Source organism: Pan troglodytes, chromosome 6, assembly GCF_028858775.2.
Source record: "Pan troglodytes isolate AG18354 chromosome 6, NHGRI_mPanTro3-v2.0_pri, whole genome shotgun sequence".
Lineage (NCBI taxonomy): Eukaryota > Metazoa > Chordata > Mammalia > Primates > Hominidae > Pan > Pan troglodytes.
The window spans coordinates 10778047-10794949 of NC_072404.2; the positions used below are offsets into that span (position 1 = coordinate 10778047).

General features: G+C 43.3%; 2 protein-coding genes and 1 pseudogene across 6 annotated transcripts in view; all 3 read right to left on the reverse strand.

The window, feature by feature from the left end:
• The window catches only part of RADIL (Rap associating with DIL domain), an 84314-nt gene that overhangs the window by 51399 nt on the left and 16012 nt on the right, over positions 1–16903 (reverse strand). The gene's annotated exons all lie outside the window — the stretch shown is intronic.
• PAPOLB (poly(A) polymerase beta) lies at positions 6925–11245 on the reverse strand. The gene has a single exon (XM_016957046.4). It carries the CDS (start codon positions 11022–11024, stop codon positions 9111–9113), a length of 1914 nt encoding a protein of 637 aa, XP_016812535.1. The 5' UTR covers positions 11025–11245; the 3' UTR covers positions 6925–9110.
• On the reverse strand, positions 14583–15103 carry LOC129144520 (large ribosomal subunit protein eL22-like; annotated as a pseudogene).

A 16903-nucleotide genomic window follows, 5' to 3' on the forward strand; every position in this document is an offset into this window, starting at 1 on the left:
TTGAGTGCAGCCATGTGAGACCTGGGCAGAGGGTCCAGCTCTCCCGTGCCCAGACTCCTGACTTGTGGAAAATGTAAGTTAAATAGTATAGTTTTAAGCTGCACTTGTAGTTGCAAGCAATAGAAAACAAGTTCAGGGCCGAGTTTGGTGGCTCACACCTGGAATCCCAGCACTTTGGGAGGCCAAGGCAGGTGGATCATCTGAGGTCAGGAGTTCAAGACCAGCCTTGCCAACATGGTGAAACCCCATCTCTACTAAAAATACAAGAAAAAGTAGCCGGGCATGGTGGCACACACCCGTAATCCCAGCTACTTAGGAGGCTGAGGCAGGAGAATCATTTGAATGTGGGAGGTGGAAGTTGCAGTGAGCCGAGCTCATGCCATTGCCTGGGTGACAAGAGCAAAACTCCGTCTCAAAAAAAAAAGAAAAAAAGAAAAGAAAAGTTCAGATTTTAGGGCCAGGAAATGGGGTGCTACTGTAACAAATACCTAAAATGTGAAGGTGCTTTGGTAACCAGGCAATAGGTGGAGGCTAGAAGGACTCTGAGAAGCAGGATGGGAAAAGTCTAGATTCCCTTGAACAGGCTACTAGGAAATGTGCACAGTAAAGACATTGCTTCTTTCTCAGAATAAAGTGAGAACTTTCCTAAATCACCTCAGAGAAAGGCAAAATTGCTGCAAACAGCAGAAACCTAGATGCTCACAAGGCTGCCAGCGAAGGCTCAGAAGGAAGCGAGGGGCATGTTACTGGAAACTGGAGGAAGGTGTGTTCTTGTGATGTGAGGGCAGGGAGCTCACTGAATATGTCATCCTGCAATTGCTGGAAAGAGAATTTGCAAATGGTGAACCTGAAGAGATGGCTGAGGAGGTTTCCAAGCAGAGTGTAGAAGGTGCTGCCTGGTTTCTTCTTGCTGCTTATGGTTAAGAGGCAACAGGAGAGAGAGAAATTAAAGAACTGTTCAGCAAAAAAAGAACCAGGACTGGACAAGTTTGAAAATGCGCAGCCTTCCCAGATGACAAGAGATGCCAAAAGTCAGAAATGGCTTCTGATGAGAGGCACAGAGGAAAAACCAAGTGTGGGTCTAGACAACCCTTTGCTGAAACCCAGGAAGACCAAAAGGTCAGGGTACCTGGCCACATAAATGACTCAGTAGAGTCAGGGTGTTCCTCATATATTTTTCTTAGTCAAAACAGAGGACCTCAAGAAAGTTCAAGAGCACTGTCCCTCCACCATCTCACCAGAAGCTGAAAGTAGAGAAGGGATTATCTCAGAGACATTTATGGATGTGGCTTCTGCCTACTGGAGTGAATTCTCAGGAAATCCTCATCCAGCCCACAGGCTTTTCAGAAAATTATACCAGCAGAAACACTGGCTGGCCTAGACTGAAGGGAACAGAGACACTGAAAAATGAAGGGGGTGGCTACAGACAGGAAGTGGGGCTGATAGACATGCTACCGTCCATGCAGAGGGAAAGGTGACTCAGAGGATGAAGCCAAGATCCCAGAGGGTGGCACCAAGAGGACAGAGGGCAGAGCTGAGAGACTACCCTAGGCCTTGGAACGGAACAAAAGAACTTCCACTGGAATTTGCCTCACTAGAGTTCAAAAATGCTTTGGGCCAGGCCAGTGGCACCTTTTTACCTTCCATTTTCTCCTATTATTTATTTACATATTTATTGAGACAGGGTCTAGCTCTGTTGCCCAGGCTGGAGTGCAGTGGCATGTTCAAAGCTCACTGCAACCTCAGACTCCTAGGTTCAAGCAATCCTCCCATCTAAGCCTCCTAAGCAGCTGGGAACACAGGTGTGTGCCACCATGCCTGACTAATTTTTTATTTTTTGTAGAGATGGGGGTCTTGCTATGTTGCCCACATAGCACAGAGTGGCTGGGATTACAGGCATGTGCCACCACACCCTGATAATTTTTGTGTTTTTGGTAGAGATGGGGTTTCACCATATTGGCCAGGCTGGTCTCAAACTCCTGACCTCACGTGATCCACCTGCCTCGGCCTCCCAAAGTGCTGGGATTACAGGCGTGAGCCACCACGCCTGGCCCATTTCCCTCACTTTTGAACCAGAGTGACTGTTACCCTATGCCTGTCCCACCCTTGCAAGTTGGGAGGGTTGGGGCAGATACTTGTGTCTTTAGTGTTACAGGTCCACAGATGGAAAGAACTAGCGCCCCAAGAGTGGTACTTAATGGATTATACCCAGACACCCCATTCACACCTGATTTAGATTAAGATGATGAGATTTTAGACTTGAACTGATACTATAATAGGATGAGACTGGGGGACCTTGAGATGGGGTGAGTGTATTTTGCATGCGGGTGTAACTATGAATCACTGGAGGCCAGAGGGCAGACTGTGGCAGCCAGAATTCTAAGATGACCCCCAGTGACTCTTGCTTTGCATAACCCGCCCTCCAACCTTGAGTGTGAGTGGGAACTGTTCGTGTCATTTCATGATTATGTTTTGTTGTATGGCAAAAGTGATTTTTGCAGATACGTAAATAAGTTTTCTCATCAGTTCACTTTGGGTTCATCAAAAGGGAGATTATCCAGGTGGGCCTCACCTAAACACATGGGCCTTTTAAATAGCAGAAAGGAAGTCAAATACTCAAAGAATGATGGAGATTCCATGTGCCACTGGTGACTTTAAGATGCTGGGGGTAGGCCGGGCGTGTTGGCTCACACCTGTAATCCCAGCACTTTGGGAGGCCAGGGCGGGCAGATCACCTGAGGTCAGGAGTTTGAGACCAGCCTGACCAACATGGAGAAACCCCGTCTCTACTAAAAATACAAAATTAGCCAGGCATTGTGGTGGGTGCCTGTAATCCCAGCTACTTGGGAGGCTGAGGCAGGAGAATCGCTTGAACCTGGGAGGCGGATGTTGCGGTGAGCCGAGATCACGCCACTACACTCCAGCCTGGGCAACAACAGCGAAACTCTGTCTCAAAAAAAAAAAAAAAAAAAAAAAAAAAATGCTGGGTGTACATGGAAAGTTATTTGGAAGTGATTTTGAACTTCTAAATATATGTGTGTTGTGAAAGAGAAGACTATCATTGCCATTTACTAGACATTCTCTCCTTCCTCTTAATACCATAAGCCCTAAGCTATCGGTGAGGTGATGTACCCAGCTAAGAAAAGAGACATTTTCCTGTCTCCCTTGCAGGTAGGCACAGCCATGTGACTACGGTGCAGTCAGTGAAAGATGAGGGGATGCCGCTGTTGGGACTTCTCTGAAAGCTCCATAGGTGGGCAGTTTGCAGGTACACCTTTGCCCTTCCCCGTCTTCCTTCTTTCTTCCTGCCTTAAATGAAGATGTGATGGCAGGGGCCCCATTCACCATCCTGCACCTTGAGGTAACCCTGAAGATAGAAGGCATGAACTAGAATGATGGGGCCGAAAGGAGAAAAAGCCTGGTCCCTGGTGACCAGGAAAGCCACCGTTACCAGCCCTGAACTTACTGTTAGGTGAAATAAAGCTGTATTGTGCCCAGGCTACTCTGACCTGGCCAAATGCAATCCGAACTCATGAGGCGGCATTAGGTGGGGTTTTCTGTTTGCTTTTGTTTCTGGGGAGGGTGGTGTTTGGTCTTTGTCATTGTTGATAAAGAGGTTATCACTTTGGGCCAGGCGCGGTGGCTCACGCCTGTAATCCCAGCACTTTGGGAGGCCGAGGCGGGCAGATCACCTGAGGTCAGGAGTTCAAGACCAGCCTGGCCAATATGGTGAAATCCTGTCTCTACTAAAAATACAAAAATTAGCTGGGTATGTTGGCGGGCGCCTGTAATCCCAGCTACTCGGAAGACTGAGACAGGAGAATTACTTGAACCCGGGAGGCGGAGGTTGCAGTGAGCCGAGATGGTGCCACCGCACTCCACCCTGGGCGACAGAGCGAGACTCCGTCTCAAAACAAACAAACAAACAAAAACAAAAAGATACCACTTTGGTATTGGTTGTTTAATTATATTTCACACATATGAAAGCATTTGTAACTTAGACTAATAACAAAATGAACACCATTTCATCCACCACCCAACCTAAAAAGAATGGACTAGTTCCAGAATCACATCAACCCTCCCAAGCACATCTTCTTGCCTGTCCCCACCTCTCACCCTACCAAAGGGAATCACTTTCCTGGATTCCGTATTTAACATGGCCTTTTTTCATTTATAGTTACACCACACATTTTTGGAACCCTAAATTATACTGCTCTACTTTGCTTATTTTGAAACCTTATGTAAATGGTATCACACTGTGTGCATTTTTGTGCTTTTCCCTCAACACGATGACACACAGCTAACACTGACGCAGGCAGCTACGGTCTAATTTCACAACTTTATGGTATTTATTGCATGAATATGCCACCATCCAGCCATTCCCTCATTGATGGATATGTGGATTGTTTGGAACTTTCGGCTACTACAAAACATTGACATAAACACTCTCATACTCATTTTCAAATGCTTCCTGACTTTTCTACCACCACGAGAAATACCAGAGAAAATTATGGTAGTTAAATGGCACACTGAAGGTAAACTAGAAGGTGTGTAGAGTTCTGGACACGGCTGTGGTCCCACAGACTCTGGTCACCCCAAAGACTAAGGGGATCAGTAAGATGAAGTACATCAGTGTCCCGCAGCACGAGGGTGAAGACCTACGAGGAGACTAATTGGAACGCAGAGTGTGGGCCCGTCAACTGTGCTAGATAAGACCAAGCTGCTTCCCAAAGGGGACAAAACAATTTGCACCATGTTCTCACTGGCACCGTGTTCGAGTTTCCATTGCTCCTCATCCTCACCATACCTAGACAGTGTTAGACTTTTTTATTTTTGTAAAAAAAAAAAAGAAATACCTCTCTGGTCTTATATTGTATTTTCCTTGTTACTACTGAGATTGGGCATCTTTTCATGTTTATTGGCCGTTCCTAGCTCCTCTTCCGTGAAGTGCTTATGCGCTTCTTTGGCCCATTTTTTAAACTGGGTTGTTGGGGATTTTATTGTTTTCGATTTTTGAGACACAGTCTTGCTCTGTCGCTCAGGTTGGAGTGCAGTGGCCTGATCTCAGCTCACTGACACCTCCGTCTCCTGGGTTCAAGTGATTCTCATGCCTCAGCTTCCCAAGCAGCTAGGATTACAGGTGCGCATCACCATGCCCAGCGAATTTTTGTACTTTTAGTAGAGAAAAATACAAAAGGTGGAGTTTCACCACATTGGCCAGGCTGGAATCAAACTCCTGGCCTCAAGTGATCTGCTCGCCTCGGCCTCCCAAAATGCTTGGCTTACAAGCATGAACCACTGAATCCAGCTTTTTTTTTTTTTAGACAGACTCTCACCGTCACCCAGGCTGGAGCGCAGTGGCTTGATCTCAGCTCACTGCAACCTTCACCTCCTGGGTTCAAGCGATTCTCCTGCATCGGCCTCCTGGGACTGACAGGTACATGCTGGGACTACAGGTACATGCCACCACACCCAGCTGATTTTTGTATTTTTAGTAGAGATGGGTTTTTGCCATGTTGCCCAGGCTGGTCTCGAACTCCTGGTCTCAAGCGATCCACCCGCCTCGACCTCCCAAAGTGCTGGGATTACAGGCGTGAGCTACCGCACCCGGCCTGTTGATCTTTAAAACAGACTTTTTCCTTTGTCACCCTTAATATATTCTGGATAGTAATCATTTGTCAGTTTTATCTTATCACAAAATCTTCTCCCAGCTTAGGGCCTGTTTTTCAGTTTTTCACTTTTCACGGTTCATTATCTGATGAACAAAATCTCTTAATTGTACCAATCTCTTCTTTCATGACTTGAGCTTTTTTGTGTCTTCTTTATGCTGTTACTTAATTTCTAACTTACTGTTCTGTGGTGAGAGAACATGTCCTATAAATCAGATACTTTGAAGTATGTTAAATATTACTTTTGATATAGCAAGAGGTTAATTTTTGTACATGCCCAATGCTTACTTGAGAATAACATGCATTTTCCAATTGTGGGGTGGAAGGTTCTATAATAAACATTCACCAGATCATTCATGGCAAACAATGGCTGATAGGGATGGGTGAGAAATCCGGCCCTGGCCATCTGTTTACATATTGTCTATGACTGATTGCCCTCTACAAAGGCAGAGTTAAGTAGCTGTGACAGAGACCGGATGGCTTCACAAAGCTGAAAATATTTACTGTCTGGTCCTTAATGCAAAAAGTCCACCAGCCACTACACCGGACTGTGTTCAAAAACTGTTTCCCTTCTATTTTTATCTGCTTGATATCAATTAATGAAAGGCTGTTTTGAAATCTTCTATGATAATGACACATTTAGCAATTTCTGTTCATCTTTGTTATTTTATGTTGAGGCTGAGTTATTAGGTGCAGACAAGTTTTAAATCATTAAATGTTCCTGATGCTGTAGGACTTCTATCATTAATGCATGGTGCTCTTGCCCTTAATAATTATTTTTGCTCTGACACTTACTTGAATAATGTTGTTATTATCCCAGCTTCTTTTCATTAGCGTGCCTTTTTTCCATTCTTTTATTTTGGTTGTGTCTCTTTTAAGTAAAACAGCATACAGTTGGACTTGGTTTTCCCATGGAATCTGACCATTTCTGCCTTTTTTAATCAGGAAGTTTGGTCCATTTATTGTAGTGACAGATATACTTGGTTTCATTTCCATGACCATAGATCGTGTTTTCTTTTTACTCTATTTTTTTGTATGCTTTCCCCCTTTCTTTCCTGCCTTCTTCTGGATTCAGCTTAACTTCATTTTTTACTTTTACTTACTTGAAATTTTAACCTTTTCATGTTTCCCTAAACATTACTACATTCTAGACTTAGTAAGGTCGAAAAGTTCATCAGTGACTCTACTCTCCTTCAGAACAATGTAAGTACATCTGAATTCATATCTTAGATTTAAATCGTACTATTGTCCAGTATTTTAGTTTCACTTTGCTTGTTTGCCATTTATTTTTATTGCATTTTTAATGGAGAAATAAGTCATCTGTTTTCAAAACAGTGCTTGAATATACCAGGAGTACAGATACCATAAAACAAAGCAAACTCCACTCACTAGGTTCATCACATGAAAAAATGGTCTGACATTCAGGTAATAAAAATTAGAAATAAAAAGTCCCAAGGTTCCAGCTTGGTAAAACAGACATAGTTACAGGTAATGTTTAATAAACTAATTTTTTTCCCAATGTGTAAACAAAATGACCAGACTAAATTTGTGCCTGGCCATTTCAACCTAACGCCATAGCCATTCAAAATACAGATATTGTGCACACTTCACCCGATTTATTATTGTGGTGAAAGGGCAAAGATGTGAGAAAAAGAAATACTGTATACTAGATATCAGAAAGTAATGGTGAAAGAAAAGTCTCTACAGCCTAAAAGGACATGCCTATATTCCAACTTTGGAAAATTAATGCAGAAGGACAGGAAAAGAGTTTAAGTAATTGCAGTTTAACATGAAAAGTGCAGAGTTAGAGGAAGGACGGGTGGGGGGGGGGCGGTTAAAGCAAGGCTAATTGGAAAGCCTGTTAAGTTTGCTGTCTAGATTAAGAAAGACTCAACCTTCATTCATTCACATCTGTTGCCCCTCACATTTCCTAATCATAGATGCTCTACTGCTTAATTATGACTTTTTTTAAACTTAAAGTATTGCTGATCTTTTGTAGACTAAAAGAGCAGAAAGCCAGTAAGATGTCAAGTGCTTGCTAAAAATTACTTTTTTATGTTTCTACATGTAAAATTTAGAGATGAATTTTGATAAATCGTTTAAAAATAAAAGTGTTTAAAATTCTTGAAGAAAATGCCTTTTTGCTTATGTGTGCAATTGGAAATTAACTTTCCTATAAGGAGGTATTCTGTGGAATGAACAAAACTTCTCATATGCAGTGATCAAATGGTCATCCAAGATCAGAAACATATCTCATAGACATTACATTTAGTAAAGTTTTGCTAAAATGTGGTGTTTCGTCATAACCAATATTTGGTGTTTTGTGCCATGTGCCCACAGGATTGTCAGTTTCACATCATGGTTTAGAGAATATTATTCCTTTTTTCTTGTGAAATGACACATAAGCATACTGTGTGCATACAAGCAAAGAGAAGAGAGGGAGGCAAAAAGCTTTTTTGTTTTAGGACTAATGATTGAGGACAAGAGAATATGGAGCCTTGATAGCTCAAAGAAAATGTTTGATTGCTGATTACTCTAAAACAGTTCTACAGATTAAAACCAGTGTGTCCTTTCTCCATAGTGTGCCATCAAAACCAAAGACCTACTAATGGTTGATGTCAAAAACATACCTTAAAGTTGACATTTCATTTTAAAGGGTTACAGCTACCTCATAGGGACTGAGCTAGATGTACTTTTATGCTTTCTCTGAAGTATAGTACACCACTGCACAATGGTATCCAATTTTAAGATTAATAGTGAAGAAACCTCTTCAGGGAAAAATAAAATTCACCAATTTGAAAAATCTAAAATTAGTTCTACTTTCTAATAAAAAATATAAAGTGCCTCATCAGTATAAGGATTCTGATACCAGTTTGTATTGCATATTTTCCCAACAATGCATCAAGCATAAATCCAGTCCAGATGTCAGTCACGGGTACAAATATAGCTGAAAGGTTTTTTCATTTTAAGGGCAGTAGTCCTTTGAAATAGTTAATGTAACTGTTGCTGATACATTAATAACAGTACCTCTAGCTGTCACATACTAATGTGGACTTCTGATCAAGACTGGCTCAGTAAAGGAAGTTACCAAATGAGCCTCAATCTATTTCAAGTCATATCTAGTCCCGTACCCCTCATTCTCCTTCCTTAGTATTTGAAGACAACAGGTTCAGTTCGCAGATATTGTTCACGGACCCTTGAGGTTGTTTTTAACCATTCAACCTGTTTTACTGAATTCTTGATAACAGGAATTGGATTTGCAGGGAGAACAGGGATACCGGAAAGATCTATACTGATGTTCCCCGAGAGGCCAATAGAGAAGATGCTGTCTGAATTTTTCTAATGGAGTTGTACTTGTCTTTGTATTGAGTTTCTCCTCTTCCGTTTTGGTTTTCTTGGTCCTTTTTTCTTTATGAGGCAAGAATATCCTCTAGACTCCAACTATAGGATTAGATATGTTTGTTGCTGAGTTTCCTGAAGGTCTGGATGGCTTATGAGACATGTTGAAGAAAGAACTCTGGCGACCATGGCCTTTGGTGATGGAGAAATGGCAGGCTGAGAGACAGCGTGAGGAATACTTTCGTTTAATGCAACCCCTGAACTTTCATTGGTATTCACCTGTTGCAAGGAAATTTCAGTAGCCTGTATGTTAGCCACAGATGCTGTCACTACAGCCAAGGCAGGACTGTTTCTACCCTGAGAACTGCTAATCAATGGGCCTGTCTTCATAGTGCTAGTAGATGAAGGCACAGACATGCTGTTTTCACAGCCTGCAGACAAGTCAAAGCTGCTGTCGTTCAAATCTGTCAATCTTCTACCTTCTGTTGAGTGTGCTTTCTTGTCCTGAAGCACATGATGAGGCAGCAGCTGGTGAAGTTCCTTTCTTCTTAAATGCATTGCAGTAATTTTCATACCCATCTCAAACATCTTACTATTCACTGCTTGCCTATAAACAGTATCTGTGAAAGACTGGATATCATAGGTGAGATCAATGCTGAGAATTTCAGAGTTTTCTGGCTTTTTTAGCCCTAACCCAATCACCCACATTGTACAAAATTCTTCCATATCAGGATTTTCTTTGGGTGCTGGAAATGACTGTGGATTCACATGTGCCAGTGTAATAAATTCATTCTTCTCCAAGCTCCCAACCAGGATTCGGATCTTTGATTCCACCAAGCCCACCCATTCTAAATGTTGTTTTTCTGTTGATGCACTTGCCAGAAGTACAATATAATGCTTGTACTTTTGAAAGAAGCTTGGAGCTTCAAAGAGTTTGGACCACTCTGCCTTACTTAGCAAAATCTCGTGTGTGATAGCAAGCCCCTGTTTAAACTCCTCAATCATGACCATCCTGGTTGAAATAGACACGTTGTATGTGGAGTTCTGCTGTGGGTATGCTGGTGTGATGATAGGCATAAGATGGTACCTATCACTGGGATTTACTCTTGGGTCCCATACAGGCAAATTAAGATTCCGTTCTTCAGGCTCCTTCAGTAACACTGGGTTTGGCCATTCCCATTCTGAAAATACCAAGAAGAATTTCCGTACAAGAGTTGACGCTACTGCATTTGGATAAAGCTGACAAGTTCTTGCTACTAGCATGGCCCAGGAAACACCTCCGAGGAAACCTAATATATTGGAATAGATATTGTGGCACTTGGCCCACAGTTTGATGGCTCTCAGAGTCAGCCTGAAGTTGTCAATGTTTGGCACTAGATGTAAAATTTCATCGGTTACCCGGCAACCATTAAGGCTTCTTATGCATCTAATGTCTAAATTTTTAAGTAGACTGTCATCTCTTAAGTCCAAATCTTCTGGAATAGTCTGTAGTGCTAATCTTGCAAATAAAATATCAATCTCTATCCCATCAAAACACAGTTTGATAACTGGCACAAATGCCTCCTCGACAGCCCTTAAATCTTTTACTTCCTCCTGTAGTTTCAGTTTAGCATAGAATGAGGTGAAAAAGTCGCTTCGATCCACATGACTTGGTGCAACGCACAAGGCGTCAATATCTGCGCCCTTCGTATGTACTCCTAATCTGTAAGAGCCAAACGTAAAAATCTTTCCTCCAACGTTTTCAATTACAGACTGGGGAAGACTCTTGCTTTCACTGATTTCGCGTATCCATTCCTTTACCAGATTATTTAATTTTTCCAAAACTAAAATCCTGCGCTGCAGTTCCTCTTCCTCTTCGAAGACCCCGAAGGGCCTGAGGGTTTCTATTAGCCTCTGGGTGAGGAGGCAGTCCGTCTCCTTGGGGACCGCTAGACTGATAGGCGAGAAGACGCCGTAGCGCTTCGGCGGCGGCGCCGGCTGCGGTGGTCCCTGGGTTGTCACCGGAAACGGCATCATCTTTCAGCGCCCGCCCCGCCAGGGCACGTCCCCCACCACCGCGACCTTCGCGGCCGCCGCCCGGGTCATGATCCGCTGAGGCGGGAAGGGCAGGGCTTCTAGCTGCCCTGGTCCGACCCCACTCCCACTCCCTCTGCGCGCCCGCCGCTTCAGGAGCTTCTCCTCCTTCCCCTCAGCCCCAACATGGCGCCAGACCCCTCAGCGGCTGCGTTCCAGAACCTACCGTACACGCGCGGGCGCCTGCGCACCCGCCGCCAGCGCGAGGGCTCACGGGAGCCACGGCGTTCTGGGCTGGGGCTCCTACCGCTGCGCGGGGGGCTATACATGGGGGTGGGCAGGATTCACGTTGTCGACCGGCCAAACTCAACCCTTTATTGCCACTATTTTACATATTTGCCCAACTTTACCCATCTAATTCTTTGCTCTCCAAGTCCCTCGACATCGCAGATGTGCATCCTTTTTGGGGGCACCCTCAGCACTCTTCACCCTAGCGTGCACCCTTTGGAAGTCCAAAGACCCCTTCGTGGTGGGAACCCGCGGTGGAAAGCAGCTTCTGTCTTGTTTCTTGGGCCGTTGCTGGACGTTGGTTTAGCTGGGGCTGCATTTCGAGGTCGACATTTGTGTTCTGGCCATGCTTTAAGGGCGCGATACTGCTGTCCTCTGGTTCCCGTTGAGAATTCCGCAGCTAGGTGAACTACTGCTCGTCTGTCTTTTCTTATGGCAGCTATAAAAGTGTCTGTCCCTAGTGCCCTGTGATCCCACCACTGTGTGTCCAGGCATAGATTTCTCTTTAATAATCTTACCCAGGCTGGGCACAGTGGCTCACGCCTGTAATCCCAGCACTTTGGGAGGCCGAGGCGGGCAGATCACCTGAGGTCAGGAGTTGGAGACCAGCCTCAACATGGAGAAACCCCGTCACTACTAAAAATACAAAATTAGCCGGGCGTGGTGGTGCATGCCTGTAATCCCAGCTACTCGGGAGGCTGAGGCAGGAGAACTGCTTGAACCTGAGAGGCAGAGGTTGCGGTGAGCCAAGATCACACCATTGCACTCCAGCCTGGGCAACAAGAGTGAAACTCTGTCTCAAAAAAATTAAATTAAATTAAAAATAAAAATAAAAAATAAAAAATATAATCTTACCCAGGATACACTATGATTCCCGAATCAGAAGTCATGCTTTTTATGATCTCCAGAAGCTTCTTGGGCACTTCCTGGGAATATGTTCTCCCACTTGTCTCCTGATTCTCTTCATCTAGACACGTTGTCAACCTTCTCACTCTGTCCTCCATGTCTCTTAAGCCGTGTGTCTTTCTGGGTGATGCCAGATTACCTCCAAGTCCTCTCTTCAGTTGTATTTAGTCTGCTGTTTAAGCATCATTGAAATATCCACTTAAATATTTATATTTCACTATTTTGTTCTTTTCCAAGCTTCTCTGCCTTTTAGATGGCATTCTGTTCTTTCATGGTTTTCCCCCTACCTTTTATTTCTTTAAACGTGTTAAACATACTTAGTACTCTATAACTAATTATTCTAATTCCGAATGCTCTTGAGAAAGTGTATAGTTTGTTGTTATCCAAGAACTCAGAGTGGTATTACCTCTTGGGTCTTGTAATTTTGGATTGTGAGCTCATTTCTGGTGAAGCTTGGAATGCCTGTGTAGAGGCTGTGTCCTTCCAAAGAGGAGTTGCTTTGTTTCCAGTAGATGTTCTTGTACACTATAGAATTGCAGTCAGTGTAATTTCTTATCCAGGGATTATCCACAACATCTAGATGGTGCAACTTTGAACCCCAAATACATGTAAGAGGACATGTGGTTTTCAATTTTAAGGAACAGTCTTTAGTTTTTCCCACCCAAGTCAAGAGAGAGAACTTCCTTTGCCATCTCCTTTCACCAGGTAACAGATTCTTCTTACTCCATTTTTTCACTCAATGTGTCACCCTTTGAGGATTCCAATTGTATTTGGAGGGGTCTCAATTCTAACTCCCTACCTTTTAAGGTCCCAAGAGCTTTCTGTCTCTTCTTGGACAGCTGCTAAACTTAAGTTTCTCAGTTTCCAAGACTGGCCAATGCCTCTAGGGCGGTTCTAGTTTCAGAATCAGCTAAAATCCTGAGGTTTCAAGGTATCTCTTTTTTTTCCAGCCCTAGAGACTTCCTTTATTTTCCTGGGTACTCAGCTATGCATTCAAAAAAATGATTTCTTATATTTATCCAACATTTCCAGGCACTTTACATAGAAAGATTTTCTGGGATAGTTAATCCCATATATTGCCAGAAATATAAATACCTTCTTTTTAATCCATTTCAACATTGGCTTACATGCTCAAAAACAGCTATCAGCAAGGTCTTTGGTGACCTCCATGTTGCCCAATCCATGACCCCAATGATTTCCATCTTCTTTGACCTATGGTAGCTTCATCTTGGCCTCTGCGACACCATACTCTTTATGTTGTCTTCCACATGTCTGGCCACTCCTCAGTCGAATTTGCTGATTCCTCCTCCTTTACTTGACCTCTAAATGTTGGGAGTTCCTCCAGTTTCCATTCTAAGCCCTCATTTCTCCTCACTGCATGTACATTCACTGCCTGGTTAATCTGCTGATTTCCACAGCTTTAAATACCACTTACTTACAGATTAATTCATATTTTAATCAGACTCTCTTCTGAACTCCAGATCCATATTATCTGACTGCCTGTGGTTGCCACCTATATTTGGATGTCTTTAACTTAACATAGTTTAAAGAGAACTCTAACTCATCCTCCCATAGTTTGCTTCTCTCTCAGTAGTCTCCATTTTAGGAAATGACATCTCTTTCTACCCAACTCTTGATACGAGAAACCTGGGAGTCATTCTGGACACCTCCCTGTTTTGCATCCTCAACATCCAATTCATTTACAAGTTCTGTTGATTTCACCTCCAGAATATACTTAAAATCCCTCTACTGCTTTCTACCTGTTCCCTTATAACTCTAGCCCAAGCCACCATCAACTCTCATTTCAACTTCTACAACAACTGAATTAATCTCCTATTACTGACCTTTTCAAAGTATTCTCTACCTAGGAGCCAGAGTCATCTTTTAATCCCTCCAATGACCTCCCATTATACGCAGTGTAAAATCCAAAATACATAACAAGCCAGGTTGATCTTTTCCCCAACTATCTGTCTAGCCGCACCTTCTGCAACTTTCCCCTCTGCACCAGCTGCAATGGCCTTCTTGCAGTGCCTGCCTTTGCTTCATTCTCTCTCATCCCTGGATCTTCACACAATGCTGTTCTGTCTGACCAGAATGCTCTTCCTGCCCCACCGACTGCCCACTGCTCTCTACCTGGTTGGTGTGTTGTCATCTTTGAGACTGGCTTACATTTCACCTCTTCAGAGTGAATTTCCCTCACCCCCCATTCCAAATGAGCACCTGTGCTTCTTTTTCATAGCACATAAAACAACTTGTAGTTGTAGTCATGTACATTATGACATTTTGGACAACAGACCATATATACAATGATGGCCCTGCAAGAATACAATATTGTATTTTTACTGTTTCTTTTCTGTGTGGTTTTTTTTTTTTTTTTTTTGGTTCCCAAGTTTTACTCAAGAACTCATACAAAATATTTCAGATAAATGGAATTTAATCCTTGTCTTCCTCCTCTTCTTTGTCCTGGTTAATCTGGAAGTAATGTAATTCGTAACTCTCTTTGCTGTTAGCAACTACGCGTAGCCAATATTCTTCAAATATTTTTTGTTGAGATACTTCAAATACCTTTTTGAGAAAGGGACCTCGGATGTCACAGTGATCTTGCTCTTCCTCCTTTCGATGGTCACCAACCCTCCACCAAGGTTCCCAGCTTTTCCATTCACTTTGATCCTTTCTTGCAAAAACTGCTCAAATTGGCAACATCCATGATTCCATCTTCTACGGGGTGGGTGCAATCAAGAGTGAACTTCAGAACCTGCTTATTTTTTTTGCCCCCCTTCACCACAAGGTTCTTCACAGGAGCCATGGCAGCAGCGGAGGCAGAAAGGGAGGTGAGTGAACCCCTTTTCTGTGTTGAGATATGTTTAGACACACAAATATTTACCGTTATGTTCTAATTACCTTTAGCATTCAGTATACAGAAATATACTGTAGAGGTATGTAACCTAGGAGCAATAGGCTATGCCATATAACCTAGGTGTGTAGTAAACTATACCATCTAGGTTTGTGTAAGTCACTCTAGGATGTTCCAACAATGACAAATTGCCTAATGATGGATTTCTCAAAACATATCACCATCATTAACGGTGCATGACTGTACATGTTTTTTGAGTGATTATATCTGTGTGTGTGCGTGTGCATGTGTGTGTGCGTGTATGTGTGTTTTAAGAGATAAGGTCTCCTCTGTTACCCAGGCTGGAGTGCAGTAGTGTGATCATAGCTCACTGCAGCCTTGAACTTCTGGCCTGTCTTGCCCACCCAAAGTGCTTGGATTACAGGCATGAACCACTGCACCCAGCCACATCTTTGTTTTGATTGCCTACTAGACTCTTGACTCCATGAAATCATTTATTTATAAATCCATGAAATGGATTTGTTTTGTCTATTGCAACATATCCAGCGCCTAGTCAAATGCCTAACACAGAGTAGCCAAATTTTACTTATGAACAAATGAGAACAAAAAAATATTTCTCATTCAAGTCTCTGGGAAATCAATATCTAGAAAACCTGTTTCTTGAGTTTTGATTAGATAGAGGGGCAATTTCAAATCTATACGTTGTGACCTTGGGGAAATCATTTAATTGTCCGTTTCACAGCTGCTCACAAAAGACAGCTACAGAGTTTCTATGGCTGCATTCCTGTAACACTCCACTCCACTGCAATGCCTTTTGATTTGAAAGTGTCTCCAGGGGAGACTTATCCTGGGTCAGTGAGGGGTGAGGAGAGCAGCACAATCAGTGCTATGGTTTGGATGGGGTTTGTTTGTCCCCACTAAAACTCATGTTGCAATTTGATCCCCAAAGGGGCAGTGCTGGAGGCAGGCCTAGTAGGAGGTGTTTGGGTCATGGGGACAGATCCCTCATGAATGGCTGGTACTGTGCTCACCGTAGTAAATGAGTTCTCGTTCTGGCAAGACCAGATCGAGAATGGATTGGTTTCCAAGAACAGTAGGCTGCTATAAAGCCAGGGCACCCCTCAGGTTTCCCTCTTTGCACCTGTCTGCTTCCCCTTTGACCTTTTCTGCCATGTGATGATGCAGCACAGAAGCCCTCACCAGAAGCCAGGGCCGTGCCCTGGAACTTCGCAGCCTGTGGAACCGTGAGATAAATAAACCTCTTTTCCTTATACATTACCAGCCACAGGTATTCTGCTGTGGCAACAAGAAATGGACTAAAGCAGCGCCTAAAGGTGTGGAGGGGCACACAGGCACATGAGGCTTCTGAGGAAGCCACTGTCCAGCCATGCTCACCAGGAAATGACATGCACATATGCTCTGTAATCCAGCAGCTCCGTTCCTGGAAGAATGCCTCCGAGAACTCTGCACAAGCCCTCAACAGGTTCATTGTGTCACCATTTTAGTAGGAAGAAGCTGTACCCAATTTGAGTGTCTGTGCTTAAGGAAATGAATATGTAGTCTAGGCATATAATGGAAAACTATGAATCAGTCAAAAGCAATGAGCTGAGTAGAGCACCATGGGTAGGTGTTAAAAACATAATGTGAGGCCAGGTGTGGTGGCTCATGGCTGTAATCCCAGCACTTTGGCAGGCTGAGGTGGGAGGATCACTTGAGCCCAGGAGTTTGAGACCAGTCTGGCAACATAGTGAGGCCATGTCTCTATTTTTAAAATAAATAAATAAATAAATAAATAATGTAATGTGAGTTACAAAAGGAACAATGAGCTTTATAG